The following is an 18435-nucleotide window of genomic DNA, read 5'->3' on the forward strand; positions in this document are numbered from 1 at the left end:
TCAACAGGAAATTTCTTGGGTGCTAACTGGTAATCATAGAGTCTTGTGGAGTAATTATCTTTTGTAGGCTGTCTTGTTCTTGCATCTATTTTTTCCTTCTCTTGTAACTTTTCCTTCTGAGTTATGAGCATCTTCACTAGCCTTTTAATAGCACCGGGGTGCAAGCTGTAACTCAAAGCCATTCATCAGTAATGGGAGTTTCATCTGTCCCTTAACAGCAGTTTTCCAGAGGCAGAGTAGTGTTGGACATGCTCTAGCAGATTTTCCGTGTTCTGTAAACGTACAGAATTGCATGTTTTGGAATTGGCCCTGTAAGATACTCTAGCTCTGATCTTGGACAACATTTGAATCAATACTGGACTGGCACCAAGATGCTTCATCTCTCCCAGGACTTCTTCCCTTTCTTCCCTTTTTCAGCCTCCTGTGTCCTTTCCCTGTGTTCTTTGTTTGTTTCAATACACATTGTCTCGTACGCTCAACTTCACATATTTTTTCCTTTACCTCACCTTCTCCTTAACCTTTATTGCTTGGTGTTTCTGTTTCCAACATCCCATTTTATTCTTATTTTATATCCTGCCCAGATCCACCTCATAATTTCTCAGTGCTTTAGGATCAGTCCAGACTTCCTTTCTGCAGTCAAAGGGGAAATTCCCTGGAGTCATTTTAAGAAATAGATCAGTTTGCAGCCTGTGACATGTACTTACATTCTTTGTCTTCCACTGATCTTTTCCACTGGTGTCTTGAAGTAGTCACTTCAAGAACCGGAGAGGAGGTACCTCCTGATACCCTACAGGCTTCCATCCTCTCTTCTGCATTTGTGCACAGTTTACCCTTTTACTAATGCTGATGATTCTGACATTAACCTCTCTGCCAGGTGTGATAACCGAGGGTTGGTGGTGTGCAGATGCCTCCTTCTCCTCAGTGATTTCTAGTTTTTAGTGAAACAGATGATCTGCCACATAGAGCCCTCCTATGGAGGATCCATACCAGGCTGCTGTTCACAACATGTTTACAGTACTTTGGCAGGAGAAGAGCAGCTGCCTGTGGACCTTATAAAGCCCTCAGTCCTCCCCCCCCCCCCCCCAGTCAATCAGGAAAAGACTTTGGGCGGTTAGAGCAGAGCACAGCAGCTAAGGACAATCCCCATTTCTGTCAGTTTTAAGAGAACTGTCTGTAAGCGAGTACGTTTCCACCTACATCTCAGTTTGGTTATTCAGTCAGAAAATCCATGGTCCTCTCTTTCCGAGATATACGGATGCTTTCAATTTGTTTCTTCACTGGAGCCTTAAGGAGGCTGAGGAAGCTCCAAGGGACAGAGACCATGTTGTAGCCAAGCACGGGTAATTCCTCCTCCTGCTCATATAAGAAGTTCACCCACATGGGGCCGGGCAGTTAGGAACTCTGAAAGACCTTAACTTAAGAAGGGGTCCACAGGCAGACAGGAGGAGGAGTAATCCTGACTGGAAGATCATCCTCCATCAAGGAGCTACTGAGTCACGCATAAGTTAGCCTGAGTGTACCCTGCCAGCTGTGCTCACGCTCCACCTCCTCAGCAAGGTAGGGCAAGAAATTATGACAGAAGAGTTTGTGGGTTGAGAGCCCAGCCCTGCAGGGAGAGCAGGCACTAATTACCATCATGGACACAGCAGGCTTGACTTGGGGAAAATTAATTTATCGCCAGTGAATAACAGAGTAGGAGACTGAGAAATAAAAACAAAACTAAAAACACTTTCCTCTCACCCCTGTCTTCTTCTCAGGTTCAGAATCATTTCCAGTTCTCTTACCTCTTTTCCTCAACTGGCACAAGGGGTTGGGGAATGAGGGTTGCTGTTGGTTCCTAATTCTTTGTCTCTGCCATTCCTTCTTCCTTACGCTCTTCCTCTGCTCCAGTGTGGGGTCCCTCCCATGGGATGCTGTCTTTCATGAACTGCTCCCACACGGCTCCATACCACGGGGTCCATCCTCCAGGATCAAACTGCTCCAGCACGGGTCCCCCACAGGCAGCAGCTCGCCCCAGACCCCTGCTCCTGCGTGGGCTCCTCTCCACGGGCTGCAGCTCCAGCCCGGGGCCTGCTCCTGTGGGGGCTCTCCATGGGCCGCAGCCTCCTCCAGGCCACATCCACCTGCTCCACCGGGGGCTCCTCCACCTATGGGGGGCTGCAGCGTGGAGATCTGCTCCATGTGGGACCCATGGGCTGCAGGGGGACAGCCTGCTCCACCGGGGGCCTCTCCACAGGCCACTGGGGAACTGCTGCTGCCTGCCTGGAGCACCTCCAGCACCGACCTTGGTCTCTGCAGGGCTGTTTCTCTCACATTTTCGTGCAAGCCCAGCACAGCAGCGCTGCAGGCACGGTGCGGCCCTGAGGAGATCACCCCCTGAAAGCAGCCCCTCAGCCACCCTCATAGAGGAGAGCGCTGGCAGCCCCTGCTGGGCGCCGCTGGCCAAGCCACCTGCGTGGCCTTGCCTTTTGTTCTTGGGAGAACAACCGCTCCCCTGCCTGCTGAAATGATGAAGAGTTGTTTTCTGGTAAGAAAAATCCTGTAATAACCCAACTGGCCAAAAGAGGACAGTCTCCTCTACAGGCAGGGCCTGAGCAGCGTGCTGTGTGTGGCTCTGAGGCCTGTTTGATGCCACTCCTCAGGGTTCCCTCTCCTAAAGGGATATAAAATTGCTCAAAATGTTTTCTTCTCATACTGTCATTGCTAATAAATGGCAAGTTGAACGATACCTGACTGAACCTCGGCACCTTTCAGGTGGGGGTCGCAGCGAACCAGCACCACCCAGTGCAAGGCAGCTGTTAGGACACAGAGGTCCTCCCAGACAACAACCTCACGTGTGGTAATTTTTTGCAAGGGAGGTAAAACTAAGTAAAGTCAGCACACAAGGTGCTTACACAAGTTCAGTAAAATGCTCCTCAGTGGTCCTGGCTGCTGTGACGGGCTTTCGCTGGTGTTACATGCATGTCCTTTGTGTTGGGACAGCGGTGCTGGTGTCTCTTTGGGAGTTTGAGCAATGTTATTCTTTTATATCAGGTTCAGTCATGGCCAATAAATAAAAATGCAGAATTTAGATGTATTTTAGGCTCCTGCACTTTAGATTAAAGGATTTAGTAACAAAGGCTGGCAGAAGGGGTGATCTTCTACACCTCTTCCCCTCCAAGCTGGGCTTTTCTGCCCCTTAGGGGTCTGACACACTGGCATGGCAGTTCCAGGTGCTAGATCCTCTGAAATCAGGGCAAATCAAGTAAAACAAATCAGTTCTCTGCATATTTCTGCTCTTTAATGATCACTTTGGGCCCAGGCACCTGCCAGGGGATGTGCGTTTGGCAAGGGGAGAAGAGGAAACACAACCAGGCTTGAGGCCTTGCCTTATTCCTCTTGACAGTGGTAGAGCCCACAGCTGCCATGTCAAATGTTACCTTAAGCTTCCTGAGCACAGATTTCTTGAAGGCAGTCAGTGTTTTGGGGACCTAAACTCGTACCTCCCCAGAGGAGCCTTCTTTCCCTCAGGCCAGGGTCAGTGCTGGCAGCTCTGCCTTTCACAGGCCTCAGACTGCTCTGGTGGCTGCTGGAAACCAAGGCCGTGTGTCCTGGCCTCTTTGCCTTTAAGATCGTAATCTTAAATCTTTCCTGGAGGAGAGGTGCTCACCAAAGGAGGAAATTTAAAGGTTTGTTTGTTTGTCTCCTCCCAGCTTAGCTGCAAGATTGCCAATGCAGGATGACTGGCAAGAATTTCTTGCTTACTGTTGTTAGGAAGGACAGTGTTTCATAAAGATAGGATAAATATGTTTTACTGTGTATGGTGTTAACAGCTATGGCTTACTAGTTGATTTCTATTTGTACAGATGTGTTCTTTCATGGACACATAGAAGAACTGGCACAGTGCAACGTGGGGCTACCCTGTGTGATGCCCTGGTGCTGGGGCATCAACCTTATTTTGTTCCAGAGCTGAGGTTTCAGAAACATCTGGTGCCACCATTCAACATGGAAATTATTCCACCTCCATGACAGCAAGGAGGCATTCCTGTCACTTTCCCTCCTTTTCAAAAGCATAGAGTTTTATTAAAACAAACAGAAAAATCCCGGACCAGCAGTTTTGTACGAGCCACAGGAAGATAGGCTGGCTTGGGGGAACATGGGGAGGTGGCCTCTGACATTCCCTCTGTTGATAGTGAACGACGAAACCTTTTACTCTTAAAAATAGACCCAAGCTGAGCTCCCTGTGTGATACACACCAGGAGCAAGCCCAGGTGTCAGCAGCTCCTTCTAAATCACCTGGAATCTCTCCACATTTGAGGTCAGTGACTCAGTTTCTGTCCTTAACAGGAGGCATAGGAAAGTGTAGCTACTTCTGCAGCCTTCCCTTGGCACAGCTGTCCTGCATGAGTCATCGCATAGTAGCTGTGAACTCTGGGTTAGGAAGGAAACCCTCAGCAAAGAGGAACATGAAATGGGAGCCTTTGAGAGGGGACTACATTCCTACAAGCTGCAGACGGTGAGTAAGCACCAGCTTTTATACCTTGATATTAAGGTTTCTGTGAATTTTCAGATGGTTGTGGTTGGTGGTCATATGGTGGTCTTTTCACTGCAAAGAAAAAAGAACTTTGTTGGAATAAAAGTTAGTAAGATTCTTAACTTTCATGTTGTAGGTGTGGGATTTTCCTTGTTGAATAGCAATTCTAGGAAACTTTTCCTTTAGTAAGGATGTTGGTCTAGCAGGATAAGATTTAATGATGTTATTTTGGAAAAAGTGGTATAATTATTTTTGGTCATGATGGTCCTAGCAGAGATGAAGTATAAACACCAGAAGGGTGTAAGATGACTAGTAGCTTGTTGAACAGTGAGTCAAAAGGGATTATGGATAAGTGGTATTTGCTCAGATTTTCGAATGTGCTCTTTTCTTCTGTATTATGGTATGCATGATGGTACCTGTTGGTTTTAGATTATTTTATGACTTGTTTTTTAAATGTGTTTTTTACTTATATGTTTTTATAGATTACTCAATTATGGCTTTATGCGTAGTGGACTGGTAAAAACGGGGGTTATAAATAATTGTTGTGGGGTTCTTTATTGCTTACAGAGCTGATATCCAGATAACAATGCATTGTCCAGGGTGCCCGTTGTTGGTAATGCACACAAGAGCTGTTTTACTGGAATGAACATGAAGTAGATTGTGCTAGTTGCTGTTTAACACATGTCTGTGGGACCTTTTTAGATATGGTTGGGAGATACTGCTTTTTTGGATAAACTTTAAAATATTTGTTTGATTTTTTTCCTTAGTGTTTTGTGGGATAAATTCTGCACTTGCTTTATCAGTTCTCTTCATAGTGGTCTGTTGCATGTTATCAATTACTCATGGCTGTAAGGTGTTAGAGGGGTAGAAGGCACTTGAAGTGAGTGTCCTGGCCAGGTGTGCCCAATTACCTGATTGGAGAGTAGCTGGAGATGTTGCATGCCTTTGTTAAAAGGGGTTGTTGTATCCCTAATTAAGTGGCCTTTGTGATGAAAACTTTGTTTCAGCAGAACTCAGCTACCTGCATGCAAGGAAAAAATATTTTTCTGTGGTGTGTGTTAGTAACTAAAAATACTTAGGGTGTTATGTATTAGCTTTGCATTGCAATGAATGTTTGAGCTGCGTTTAAGGCTATGAGTTTGTTTAGCAACACCTTTTTTCGATAGCAAGTCTGTGGAGGTAGATTTTTTTTTTTTTTTTCCTCTGCTGTGTGTAGCATCATACTGCTTCCTTTCTCATTGGGATTCTCTAAGTAATACTGCTGTGCTCCCAGCCTGAATGCATGGTCCCATCATGAGTACTTCAACAGTGAGTGAGGCTTGCTTGGAAGGACTTTTTTTTTCTTTAGTCTGTCATCAATTTTCTCTAAATAAATACAGTTGTGCTCAGTCCCTCATTCTGCCTATGTTGTCTTGCTCCTTGATTTCTCCTGGGTCACACCAGACGTGAATGTGGCCTGCCCACATTGAGGAGCTGTGGAAAGGGTGAAGGAAACTTGAGCTGATGTTTACCAGGGCTGAGCAGTATTTCTTGATTATTGTTACTCTCAGGCTTTTAATATTACATCAAAGAAGCAAGTCACTCTTGGATGTGACTTCTGGCTTCTTAAGGTCTATTGCCTACTGAGGCAAGAGTGATGCTTAATGCAAAAATCAGGTACTGCAGCCTCCTGCCTGTAGCTTATGGGCTGGGACCCACAGAACCACCCAGCAACACAATCTCTTATGTATCAAAAAAGACTGTTCTGTAGACCTCTGTGAAAAGCGAAGTACTGCATTTATTAGTCAAAAACTATGATGAATTGTCTTCTGATGTCTAAATATGAGTGTTCTTTTGTTTTTTGTTTTTCTACCTTATTTATGAGCTCTTGGTCTTGGAGAATACTGTGTCATCTTCTCCTTTTGTCTCACGCATGATAAGGTTTGTGTTGTGGATATGAGGACTGGGGTTTCAAAGTCATTGGCTGTTTTTTTGTTTTCTAAAAGTGATACATCCAATTAAATGTAGTGAAAAAATAATAGGGAAAAAAAAAGAAATGGTTACAGACATGTTTATATTAGTGGGTTTGTTTTGCTGAGTGAGTGCTGTCGCAGTAGGAAGAGCATGGACTGGCAGTTGTACAACCTGTGTCAAGTCAGAAGCAAGGGTGGGAGATGCTTTTGTTCTGTTTCCCATCTTGGAAGCACTTGCTTCCTTTCAGTCAAAGAGACAGAGTCCTCCTGCACTTGTGATGTTGGTGTTCGGGGGGGAGGAGTGCTCTGATAAACTTGGAAAGCTTTTCTTAACAGAGGTGGTGAGTTCCTGTCCCTCTGCATGTGGCAGAATGGACAAATGTTTTTCAAGCATATATTGTGGCATAACATACTTAGGCTGTGGTCTCCCTCTTCTAGAGGTTACTAGAAAAGAAAGTTCTTATTTCTGAAAGGATTAAAAAAATAAAAATCTGTTGTTGAGGTTAAAAAGTACAGGTCTTGGGAAGAGCAGAATTCATCTTGATTCAAGTGTCCCAATTCATACTGCAATATGTGCTAAGTTATCTTTTTAGAGATTTAAAACCTCTCCAAATGAGAAGTTCTTCTGCAGAGGTGAACACCTTCTTACTGACCCATTTGATCACTGAATCTGTTCCTGTGCCATTTCTGCACGTACTTAATATGAATATCCCATGTAGTGGAGCTCCTGTAGATTCAACAGATGGTGTGGATCTTACTTTGGTGCCTGATAAAAACTAAGCAAAGAACAATCAGGCTTGTTCCATTTGTTTTAGCTTTGTCTTACCAGAATTATTCTCTTTCCTTAGAAAATGATTTTGTTTCTGGCTACCTTACTTTACTGAATTACTGTGTTGTTCATAACGGGTGGTTTTATTTTTTATCTCTATTTGGCCCCAGACACAACCTACAGTAGCTTGCAAACAGGAACCAAGTAGTGCTGAATGACCAAGCTCAGAAGGCTACTTTATTTGACAAACATTTGCTTTATTATATATACACATATTTAAAGTCTGTACACAGTAAAATACAAAATAAAGGCGTTTCTTTATAAGTTACACAATTAAACAGCTGCATTTGTGTGTAGTTTAGCTGTCATTTAATTAAAAAGAAAAAGGGAAACCTTGTTGAGCCATTGTTATATTCATTCACAATAACCTTGGTATAAAACATCCATACAGAGTAAGTGTACAAAATAGCGTACAGTTCATATAAGCTGTGCAAAGACAGCAAAGTTCAGTCAAAATCAAAGAGGCACATCCACTTTCCTCTGTCCACATCACAAACAGCAGAGGCAAAGTGGAAAACAAGCACGGGTCTGTGGGCGGAAAAGGGAGTTACAGTGCTTGGTAGGGAAGAACGATGCACAATTAAAAGGGGAAATGGATAAACACCGGAGGTCCCCATTGCACAAGGCATGCTGTTACCTTACACCTTAAATCTGCAGCGGTGATGTCCAGGGGCTTGTTGTGCAGGTGCCGTGCTGCTCGGGGTGAGCTGGGCTGTACCTCGTTCATGTTACTGACCTTGGGAGGAGAAAGCTGCGGTGTCAGATGGTCTTCAGGTTTCCAAGTTTTAGTAGCTGCTGGAAATGCACTTGAAAAGTGGTAAAAGTGGCCACAGCCTCTATAGTTTTTGTTGTTGGTGGTGATGGTTTTCGGTCTGGAAAAAACATTTCCTGCAGTAGGATGAGTTCCCTTCCCTGCTGTAAGGGAAGGAGCTGCCTGGTGCTTGCTTTCAGGGGAGCACAGCTAGCTGAAGGCGTGCTGGTTGGGAAGCGTGGAGAAGGGGTTGTGAGAAGGCTGGCTGATGGTACAAGTATGAGAGCCTTCACGTGGACCCAAAATAAGGAATACCTCTGAGCAGGGAGGCTTGCGTCTGTGTGGTAAAGAACCTGCCCTGGAGAAGTGGACATGCGGGTGGGACGTGGCCTCTTCAATTTATAGCACTCTGTTATTTACATCTTTGCAATGTCCCTGTGCGATGGTAGGGGCGGGTGGGTGACCTAAGAGACCGTGATCTCCTCCTCTTCCTCTTCCCCCTCATCGTCCTCTTCCTCTGAGTCTGAGAAGTCTGAAGGTTTGCTGGGGCTGCTGGAGTGAGATGGGGAAGGAGGCAGCTGGGAGTCCAGTCTGTCCCGCAAGTGCAGGTGCTCTGGGGACTGGTGGTAGCTCAAGGGGTGCCGGGGGCTGGGTGGGCACGCGGTGGGAGCTTCCTCTTCCTCCTCCTCCTCTCCTGTGCACTTCTTGCCGACGTCGCTGAGGTCCGGGTGAGGGTTGAACTTGGTGGGGAGGGTTTGTTCCCTGCAGCCGCCAGAAGAGAGGAGCTCTCTTTCCTTGGAGTTCCTCCACTTCATTCTCCTGTTCTGGAACCAGATCTTCACCTGGGCGGGAGGGAAGCCAGACAAAAACCGTTCAGTAAAGCTGGGACAGATCACACCCAGCTGTGATCTGTCCCAGCTGGGAATCGCGCTGCTCCCGTGGCTCTGGCCAACACTCACAGCTCCGCAGTTCGCTCCGGCCACGGGCAGCTCTCCCCTCTCCCATCCCTCCTTCCCCTCTTCTGCCCTCGACCCAGCCCCGGCTCTTCTCACCCCCCTTCCCCACCATTACCCCACTCACCTGCGAGTCCTTGAGGCCCAGCTTGGCCGCCAGCTTCTTCCTGTCGGGCTTGCTGATGTACTTCTGCTTCTGGAACATCTTCTCCAGCGCCTTGCGCTGCACGTCGGAGAAGACAGCGCGGCGCAGCATGCCGCGGCGGGGCTTGCCGCGGGCGGCCAGGGGCCACGAGAAGGTGCCGGGGATGGGCACGACGGCCGAGGCGGCTGTGGGAGAGTGAGGAGGCTGAGCAGAGGGCACCCTGCTGGCCGGGCCAGCTGGGGCCCCAAAAGGAGCTTTCTGCCCAAATAAACCCCCAGGAACTGGGATTAGAGCCATGGGCTCAAACGCGGGAGATGTGACAGTGGTGGCCTGCCCTGCTGGGGGTCTGAGTGGTCCCTGAGACGGAGGTGTAAGAATAAACCTCGCTCAGAAGCACTTGTTCTTTTTTTTAAAAAAAGCTTTTATCATTTCAGACACTTTTTATGCTTGAGATGAAAATGAGGACTTTTCTGGCTCGAACAAAACCAGCCCTCTTCAGACGCAGTTCTGATCAATCGGTGTTCGGCTTCTTATATTAATCTCTTCTCCCCCCTCCTTCCCTCCCTCCCCCAAGTTGGAGAATTCAACCCGAAGACATGAAAAGTGTCAGCTAATTAGCACATTGCCTGGCTCCCAATGGCATTGGTATGATAAAAAGGGCAGAGTTTTGCCTTAAAAAAAAAAAAAGGGGGGGGGGGGGAGAACCTCCCCAAGAGAGACAGAGATGCTAATGAAGCGTGAATGGTAATTGTGTAGTAATGAACTAACAGAAAAAGACTGAGGACAAGCAGCTAACGCCATATATTATTGGGACAAAAGAGATTTACACTTTCAAACTAAACACAACGGCATGCCAGGCTCCTCGGGAGAATACTGATGGCACAATCGTCTCTTTCCCCAAATCATTTTCATTAAATGGACATGAAAAGCTATTTATAAAGCTCAAGTTGTTTTTGTTAGGCTATTCACCCGCCGGAGAAAGGGAGCAAATTCCATTATCCGGAGGATGAATGGAGGAGCTCGGGGTATTTTTTCCTCTCCCCCCTTGCCCTGTTTTCCCTTCACATTAATGGCTTGTTGGGGTAATTAGATTTGGGGGGATTATTGCGAGCTGCTCTCCCCGCATCGGGCCGGGGCGCTGCGGGCAGGACCGCGCTGTCCCCCACCGTGTCCCCCCCCCGTGTCCCCGCGTCGGGGGCGCGCCGCAGGTGCGTCGGGGGCGCGCTTGGCGCGGGCACGCGGGAGCTGGCCGCTGCGGCCGTGGTGCTGAAAGAGGGGAAGGGGGCCGGGGCTGGGGTTGGGGGGGGGGCTACCTGGGAAGTAGGAGGATCTGATGAAGGGCTGGAAGGAGCCGTCAAAGTACGGGAAGGAGAACGCCTTGGGGGGGCCGCTCTGCAGCACCGCCGGGGAGGACTCTAGGAGAGAAAGAGGGTTAGGCTGCGGGGGGGTCCTGCGGCCGGGGGAAAAAGGGGAAGGGAGGCTGGGACGGGGGCTGGGGGGGCTGCAGGGAGGGAGGCGAGCAGGGCACGGCGAGCTCGGGGCTCCGCTGCCCCCGTCCCGGCGCCGAGGCTGCGGAGCCGGACCCCGGAGGGTCCCTGCCTCCCTCCCTCCCTCCCCGCCTTCCTCCCTCCTCCTCCTCCTCCTCGCCCCGAAACCCGCTCCCTCCCGTCCCTCTCCCCCTCCCCTCGCCGCCCCCACCCCCGCTTACCGGCGCGGGGGGCGGAGGCCAGGATGGCGTTGACCCCAAACTTGAGGAAAGTGGAGTCCCCGGCGGGGGAGGCGGAGGCCGGGGGCGGGCAGCCCCTCCTGGAGCCGGCCGGGCTGCCGAGCTCCGGCGTGGCCGTGTCCGTGCGGGCGGCCGGGGGGGACATGCTGGGCGCCGGGGCGCTCCGCGGAGGAAAGGCGGCTGGCCGGCCGATCCGGATCAGGTCCTCCACCAGGAATCCGGAGTGGCCGGAGAAAGCGGATTGCAGCGACTGCGGCAAGGTGAGGGTGGGCGTGGGCCGCAGCAGGCTGGGGTACACGGCCGGAGGGGCGATGAGGCTGGGGAACATCATCGCCGGGGCCGGCCGCCCGCCCTCCCGGCCGCCTGTCTGTCTGTCTGTCCGCCCGCCTGTCTGTCTGTCTGTCTGCGTGCCCTCTCGCCAAGATCCCGCTGGCGAGCCGGGCAGGGTTCTCTGTGCCCTTCCTCCTGGATGCGGGGTTTTATAGTGGTCAGCCCCGCTCGGGCTCTTTGAGCGGTGACAGCCCCAACAATGGGGTTCAACAAAGTTCTCCTCCGGAGCTTCATTCACCGGCCGCCCCGGGGCTCCCCATTGGTCCGGGGCCGCAATTTATGATTGGATTAGACTTCATAAGCACCCCGCGCACAATGGCCGAGCCACAAAGAAAGTGTAGTCATCAATTTTGCATATTGACCGCCTCTTTGGAAGACGTCGCTCCAAAGGCTCCCAGCAGGGTTTTGTTCCGAGGCAACACACACAGGCTAATTAAATGCCTATTTAAAAGTTTCGAATGACATCTTGCCTCGTAGAAAGGGAATTATTTAAAGAAAGCACTAAATTTATTTGCCGCTCCCCCGCTGAGGTTAGGAAATAAATCAATAAATATTCATCTAAACTTGGCTACGGGCTGTCAGGAAAGCACCGGCTTTGGGGGCACGGAAAATACAACCGGGGAAGCGCCGAATGGGGCTGCGGAGAGGGGGAGAAACGTGCCGAGAGGGGAGCCGGGGCTGAAGCCCGTCCCGCAGCGGGACCCAGGGCTTGGGGGGTGCTCTGGGGATGGGGGCAGCCCTCGGCCGGGTGTCCCCGAGCCGAGGAAGGGGCTCGCAGCCGCCCACCGAGGGGGGTGACTCGGTTATGGGAATGGGAAAGAGCGAGGCGGTTTTGTAGGGGCTGCTCCCGCTCGGGGGGGAAGCTTCACCTCGAGCTGATAACTTAGCGGCGGGGGAGGAAGAGCTTCCCCTCGGCCGGGGAAAAGAAGGCGGTGCCGTGGAGTTTGGGGGCGCTGGGCTGAGCCCCCGACACCCCCCCGGCTGTGGGGTCCGAGCGGCGGCGCAGCAGCGAGCGCGGCTTTGGGGCAGGGCAGGGCGGGCGTGTGCGCATCGCCCGGTGCCGCACGGCTCGGCACGGCGCGGGTGTGCTTCGTGGCCTTTGGGCGATGAAAGCGGCTATTGAGAGCGGTTTTACCTGACTTCTCCGCTGCAGAATATAACAGATGTGTTAAACGCCCTATGTTTTAAAAGCACCCCATTCAGCCCTTTGGTGCGGCTGAACCTTTGCAAGCAGAAGTGTGCAGCTCAACCATGCAGCCTTGATCCTATTAACCATGAACTAACTGTCACCTTCAGCTGTTTTCCCTTTTTACTTTTTAACACAAAGCTTTCTCAAAAATCTTATTAACCAGCTTTATTTCTCTCGATGGTTTTTGTCCGGCCGTTTTGTGTTGATTATCTCCATGTCGATGCTTTAACCATTCAATAAAAGTGCATCTGCGATTTATATCACATTAAGGAAGAAAGAGAGTCTGTTAAACCTCTCCCCTGATCCAAATCAAAAAGTTATTTACTAGGGAGGGTGGAACCGGCCCCCGAAGCCTCCGCCGGGGATGCTGCCGGTGCCGCAGGCTGCCCTCCGAGCAGACGAGCATCTGCGGCAGGGGACCGGCTCTCCGAAAGCATCGCTTTGAAATAAAACTTGGCCGGAGCGTGTGCCCCCCTCCCCGGCCGCGCTCGTCTCCACGCTTAGCAGGTAAAGCAAAAGGGGACAGGACGGGGGGATGCTCGGGGGCACCCCCCGTCCCGCTGCGGCTCTAGCCCCCCTTGGAGCCCCCGGGGCTTGCGAAGCAGGGGGGAAGAGCAGCCCGGGGGCTGTCCCACCGCCACCCCCAGCAGCAGCAGCAGCCTCCGGAGGGTCTCCGCAGAGCCCCGGCTTCTGCGGTCCTCGCCCCGTGCCTCGGCGGTGGCGCAGCGCTGCCCGTGCCCGTGCGCTCGGGGGCACTTGGCCGCGCTAGGGACCGACTGCTGCTAATTTGGCCGGCCTAAAAAAAAAAAAAAAAAAGGGTTGGGGGGGGGAGCTGACATTTTCGGCAAGGTTGGGTCAAGCGCATGCTGGGGCACGCGTGGACCCGGTTCCTTGCGGTGCGTCCGAGCACGCTCGTAAAGAATTCCTTAAGCACCAAGGCGAAAGGGACTAGACATCTATTGAAAGGGAAGATAGACCATAAGAAACCAAGAAATCAGACGAAAGGATCTTATTTTAAGCGATCGCCTTTGGAAGTTTCTTTTCAAAGGCGGCGATCGCTTAAGAGAAGGGCATTCTAATGTCCCAGGATAAAACCTGTGACTAATGCCGTTTGACCTATGCTCATGCGGTTTTGTGCTTCCTGCCATTCATTTTAATGTCGTTATCTTCAAATTTATTTCTTAAAAGTCACTCCCTTTCTTTGTCGCCCCCACTTAGGCTAAGAAAAGACAAACGCGGGCGGCGGGGAGGGGGCAGGGCTCGCAGCCTGCGTGTGTCCCATCGCCGGCCGGTAATCCGCATGAAATCGGGGGAGCCGCCGCTTCCAGCCCGCCGGCCCCAAGGCTCGCCCCGGGCCCGGTAGCTCTGGCCCGGCTCGGCCCGGCCCGGCCCCGGGACCCCCGAGCCCGAGGGGCGCAGCCCGGCCCCGAGCCGTGCCCGAGCCGGGGCCGCGGCGCTCCGGAGCCGCCCCGGGGCTGCTCCTTCGGGGTTCAGCTCCGAGAAGGGGAAGGGCGGCCGGTGGATCGCGCAGGGCTTTTCTAGAGCCCCCCCACCCCCCCCACGCGCACACCTCCCCTTTTCTTGAAAATCCTTCTATTGTGCCAATCAAGCAGATGGTTTGCAGGAAATATAGCTTGGCCCCGGTGACCGAAACTAATTTTAACTAGCTTTCCAAGCCTGGCACGTTTGTTTTGCTCTTACAAAATAGCTAAAAAAACAGCTGGCAAGGGTGAATTAAACCCATTAAAGACACATTTATAAGAAATTATATTCACATAGGTTGCTTGAACCCCCCTAAGAGGGGAGAGATGAGCGTATTGAAATGAAAATGTCCCCGAACACACTACCCTCCTTAACATCGCCTGAGAGTCTCAAAACATTTTACTAAATAGATTAACTTGACTATTGTTTCGCATCACATTTATCAGCTTCATTAAGTGAATAGCTGAACAAATATATTACGCATGCATGAAAAGCTCTTTTGGGGGCTGCCTTATTGTGTCCTCAGCCCTGACAGGTGGTTAACTGTGTTTCTCTCTCCTCTCCCCCCCTCTCTCTCTGCGCAAAGAAAGAGGGATCTTGGGCAGAGCGCGCAGCCCAGACTTGGCAAAGGGACCTGGAGGGGAGAGTTACTTTCTTTTCCCTCGCCATTCATCCTGGCCAGCCTAGAGTGCACGCGGCCTGAAATGCAACCAGATGATCCGATCGTGTCAGAAGTAATTAACTTTAGTTTAGTCTCTGTGTCTTGCTTGCGCTTTACGAACTCCTTCCAAGCCTGTTTAATTTGCGTCCTTTCTTCCAAATTTGATTATTTTTGCCCACTTCGTCCTTTTATCTCTTCCCCAACCTCCACCTTTGTTTAAAGAAAAAAATCTGGGCTCGAACAATCCCTTTTCTTTCTTCTCCACTGATCTGTCTAATAAACAAGCAAACACGCAACCTCCCTAAAACCAGCTCCTTTCACGAGCTAGGATGTGCATGTCTTGGAGAGCTGGGATCTGCAAAACGCAGCGTGCTGCTTCGTTCTCTGCCTTACTTTCCCAATTCTTTACCACGGGGGAAACTGGCTGCGAACGGGGCAGTGGCTGTTGGGGTTCTCGGATGCTGGGGCTGCAGCGCTGCTTGCTTCAGTTGTGGTCTCTGCCCACGAGGTTCTGAGGTAGACCACACAGACGAAGCATGGAGGATGAGGGAAAGCAACACCTTCCCATTTACTTTCTCCAGTCCGTGTTTCTCTCATTCTGCTCAAGTAGGTATGAAGGCTTACAAGATTTTTGGGTTTTCCTTCCCTTCCCAGAGCAGGGTTCATCTCTGCTCCTACAAAACATAAACTCAAGCGGTCACCCTTTGCTTACAACAGTGGTAAAGTTCTCAGCTCACTGACCAAAGAGAGCTCCAAACGGACCGGACACCTGCACCAGGATGTACCACCCTGGCTGGAAAGTCATGCTGCCCATCCTGCTGAAAATGCTGAGGACCTGTTTGTGGCAATAGACACCTTTTGCTGAAACTAAGAGCTGTGTTGAGTAAAGTAAAGAAGCTTAAACATCGTAACAGTTACTTAGCAAGAAAAAAAGTGCAAAATTTCTTTGCTGGGTTTCTCCAATAGAAATGAAATGGTGGAATTTCTTTTTAAAAAGAATATATATATATATATATTCTAATTGGGAGTGCTGATGTGATATCTATATATATATTTTTTTCTTTTGTGATAATTTAAATCCCTAGGCAATCGGTGATTTCACCATGGAAGCCTTGCTAACAAACTTGTCCAGTGAGGCAGTGGGTTTGCAGTTCCAGAAGCAGCCATAATCACTGCTATCTTCATCTGTACATCTCTGGCAAACTGTAATGGCTTTGTAGAGGAAGAGTCTGTATGTGCTGGCCTTTTGGGAAAAGGTGCAATGCTTAGTTTCTACAGAAATACACAGCTGTTTGTGTGGCTGTTGATATGGAGTATATTTGATTTCTGGAGCTCTGTCTGAAGAAGAGGGTTGATGAACTTTGTCCCTTGGGGGTTTACCTTTGTAGAGCTGATGAGAAGTGATTCAGCAAACTCTGATCTATGTGCTCTGCTCCCAGTTAACAGGTGTAAATTGAAAAGTCAGGCAGAAGGCAGATGCATTTCTCTTTGTCCCTCTGGCATGCTTTTCACTGACTTGAGTTGCTTCAGGTGGAGAAATAGAGAATGGAGTGGTAATGACTGAGGAATGAGGAGCTTTGTAGTTCTGCGCATCATGGACATAGCTTCAGGTTGCTTGAGTGCAGAGCTCTGGACTCGGGACCACTTGATCCTCGAGCTAAAGTCTTTGCACTGGCACTCCACCCATGAGAGAGAGCTGTTCTCTTGAGAAAACATGTGCCTCATTGCAGAGGCTAGAGCAGGGAGGCCAGGGCTTTGCTTTGCAAGCAGCTCGGCTTCACCATGTTCAGAGATGAAGAGCTCTTCCACTTTAGCCCCAGCAAGGGCTGATGAGGTTCTGGTCTCACTTGCACCTGTAGGGCTTCCTTGAAATAGCAAAGACCAGAGCCTTTCTGAGGGGGGCTTAGCCTGTAGAAAATGTTTTCTACATATTTCTGAAAAAGCCTTCCTTGTTTTCTCACCAGCCCTGGCACCAGGTAGATACCCGGTGAAGTGTGTTCCCTATTTCTGTCTTCAGCTTTCTGAAAGCAATGGGAAATGTCTTGGACTGAGGAGAGTGCAAATGTGTAAAGGATATTTTAGAAAAGCTTTTTGCCACAGCTTTGGCCTAAGAGTGTTGCTCGTTCTGTCAGGGCTGAAGTTGGGGGCAAAACTCATGCTAATTTCAATGCAGTGGGGTTAAGCCCTAAAAGCGAATCTGAATGTGCTTGTCTCTTTTCAGTATTTTGTTGGGAGAGTTTGGAAACTGCAGGAGAAACACCAAAGACAACTGAAGTTTAGAATTAGACAGCCAGGATGTTTGAATGGGGTCTGCATTGTCTGAAACTGGTTTTCTTAGGTTTCTGGTCGTGCCTGCAGAAATTGGAGCTGTTGTACAGAAGATCACCTTTTTAAAGACAATTTTTTTAATCTCAATTCTGATGCTCTATCCCCTACTATTTTTGTCTCAAGAAGGATGGACTAATCCTGAGATTTGCAACAAGCTGAATGATCTGGTGATTGAATATCTTAATTTGGAAAAATTGATTCATACAAGAGCTTGCATCTGGTTTTGGGTCCCAGAGTACAAACCAGGACTGACTCTAGATGGGGCTGAGATCAAAATTCAAAACTGGGGCATTGGCACTCTGAGCAGGTGGATCGAACCGTGACACAGTCTAACTGTTTCCAAGAAAAATGGAATTTGAAAGCTTTACAAAGAACCTTGCTTTGGCTTATTTTCATTTATCATCATGACTTTGAGAGCGTAGGTATTTCCCTTAAGCTAACAGGTAGGGAAGACTTGCTCTAACGTGCTGTGCTGTACCTGGCTCTCAGTGTCTCCGTGAAGCCAGTGTGTTTCCAGCTTGGAATCTGTGCAGGGAGGCTGACTCCAGCACGCAGCCAGGCTGTCTGGGCACGTGGCAGAACCTCAGGTCATCCTCCTGGCTGGGGACTTGTCACCTCTCCCGCTTGGGACCCGGGTGTCCCCTGGCACTGGGTGCTGCGTGCCCAGGGGCTGTCCCACATCTCCTCCCGCAGCCCTCTCGCTGGGGGCTACGTGCCTAAGGCAGAAATCCCATCCCAAGCCCTCTCGGTCAGCCGTGTTCCAAGCAGCGCTTCCCTGAAGAGCCACCGTTAAATCCCAGGGGCTGTTTATGGCAAATATTTTCAAATAATGCCCTCTTTAGGTAAGAGGGCCGAGTAATTACGTATAGCTTTTTAAGAATGTGCACTTTGTTTCATTTTGCTCTTCATTTAAATTCCAGAGCGCGCAGCACTCCTGTTTTTAAGCAGATTTTCACCATGACTAGAGAAGCTTAGTTATCGGTTATGCGCTATAAACAATATGTGGGGGGAGATGTTTTGATCAGAGCCATTCAGCTCTCGCTTGCTAATCTAATTACAAAGTGTAGGTTTCCTGACACAGAGCTGCCCGCACAGAAAAGGCTTTTCTCACACCTGGTGGATTGTTTAGCCAAGCTTTTTAAATGCTTACAGTTTTAAAGGAGAGAGAAAAAAAATCTTTTTTAAAAAACAAGTTCCTGTGCCGTGCAATAGAAAGAATTTAGTGGTTGTCAACATGAGTTTAGTATAAGGGTGCTGTGTAAAGTGTGGGTTCACTTTACGTTGACCTTTGGACATAGTAGCCCAAAACATTGTGTTCCGTATGGGCTAAGGAGAGTATGAAAGATAGCAGATGTAAGGGGTTCTGCTACATTAAATGTGTGTGTGTATGTGCAGAGATGATGCTCGCATGTTTTTGGGCTTTCATTGTCAGCGCCTGGAGTGCTCTGAAAGGGCAGCTTTGAATCGCAGCCCCCAGCAAAACAGCATTTCTGGGCTGTTTAGCCCCCGATTCCTACAAACAAAATAAAGTACCTTGTCGAATAAGGGCCATTGAGCAGGGATGATGGGTTAAGAG

General features: G+C 49.7%; 2 protein-coding genes across 3 annotated transcripts in view; one reads left to right on the plus strand and one right to left on the minus strand.

Moving 5' to 3' along the window:
• The first annotated feature begins 4361 nt into the window (after positions 1-4361).
• Positions 4362-18435, plus strand: part of PRMT3 (protein arginine methyltransferase 3) — a 196821-nt gene continuing 182747 nt past the window's right edge. The window contains exon 1 of one of the 2 annotated variants that reach the window (XM_072039135.1): positions 4362-4495. The gene's annotated coding sequence lies outside the window, so the exon portion shown is untranslated. Of the gene's footprint in view, positions 4496-10989; positions 11130-18435 lie in introns of those variants that run through there. The other variant, XM_072039134.1, reaches the window with a different exon arrangement.
• Positions 7469-11531, minus strand: DBX1 (developing brain homeobox 1). Its single transcript, XM_027458029.3, has 4 exons — positions 10852-11531; positions 10457-10558; positions 9126-9328; positions 7469-8887 (listed from the first exon to the last, which is right to left on the minus strand). Exons 1-4 carry the CDS (start codon positions 11198-11200, stop codon positions 8510-8512), a joined length of 1032 nt encoding a protein of 343 aa, XP_027313830.1. The 5' UTR covers positions 11201-11531; the 3' UTR covers positions 7469-8509.

The sequence above is a fragment of the Anas platyrhynchos genome, chromosome 5 (assembly GCF_047663525.1).
Source record: "Anas platyrhynchos isolate ZD024472 breed Pekin duck chromosome 5, IASCAAS_PekinDuck_T2T, whole genome shotgun sequence".
NCBI lineage: Eukaryota > Metazoa > Chordata > Aves > Anseriformes > Anatidae > Anas > Anas platyrhynchos.

What these genes read in the sequence shown, in the direction of transcription:
- DBX1 (XM_027458029.3), bottom strand. Translation starts at nt 11,200, where the DNA reads ATGATGTTCCCCAGCCTCATCGCCCCTCCGGCCGTGTACCCCAGCCTG. An exon ending in GGCCTCCGCCCCCCGCGCCG is followed by an intron (nt 10,559 to 10,851) that starts GTAAGCGGGGGT and finishes TTTCTCTCCTAG; the next exon opens with AGTCCTCCCCGGCGGTGCTG. An exon ending in CAGATCCTCCTACTTCCCAG is followed by an intron (nt 9,329 to 10,456) that starts GTAGCCCCCCCC and finishes ACTCTCCCACAG; the next exon opens with CCGCCTCGGCCGTCGTGCCC.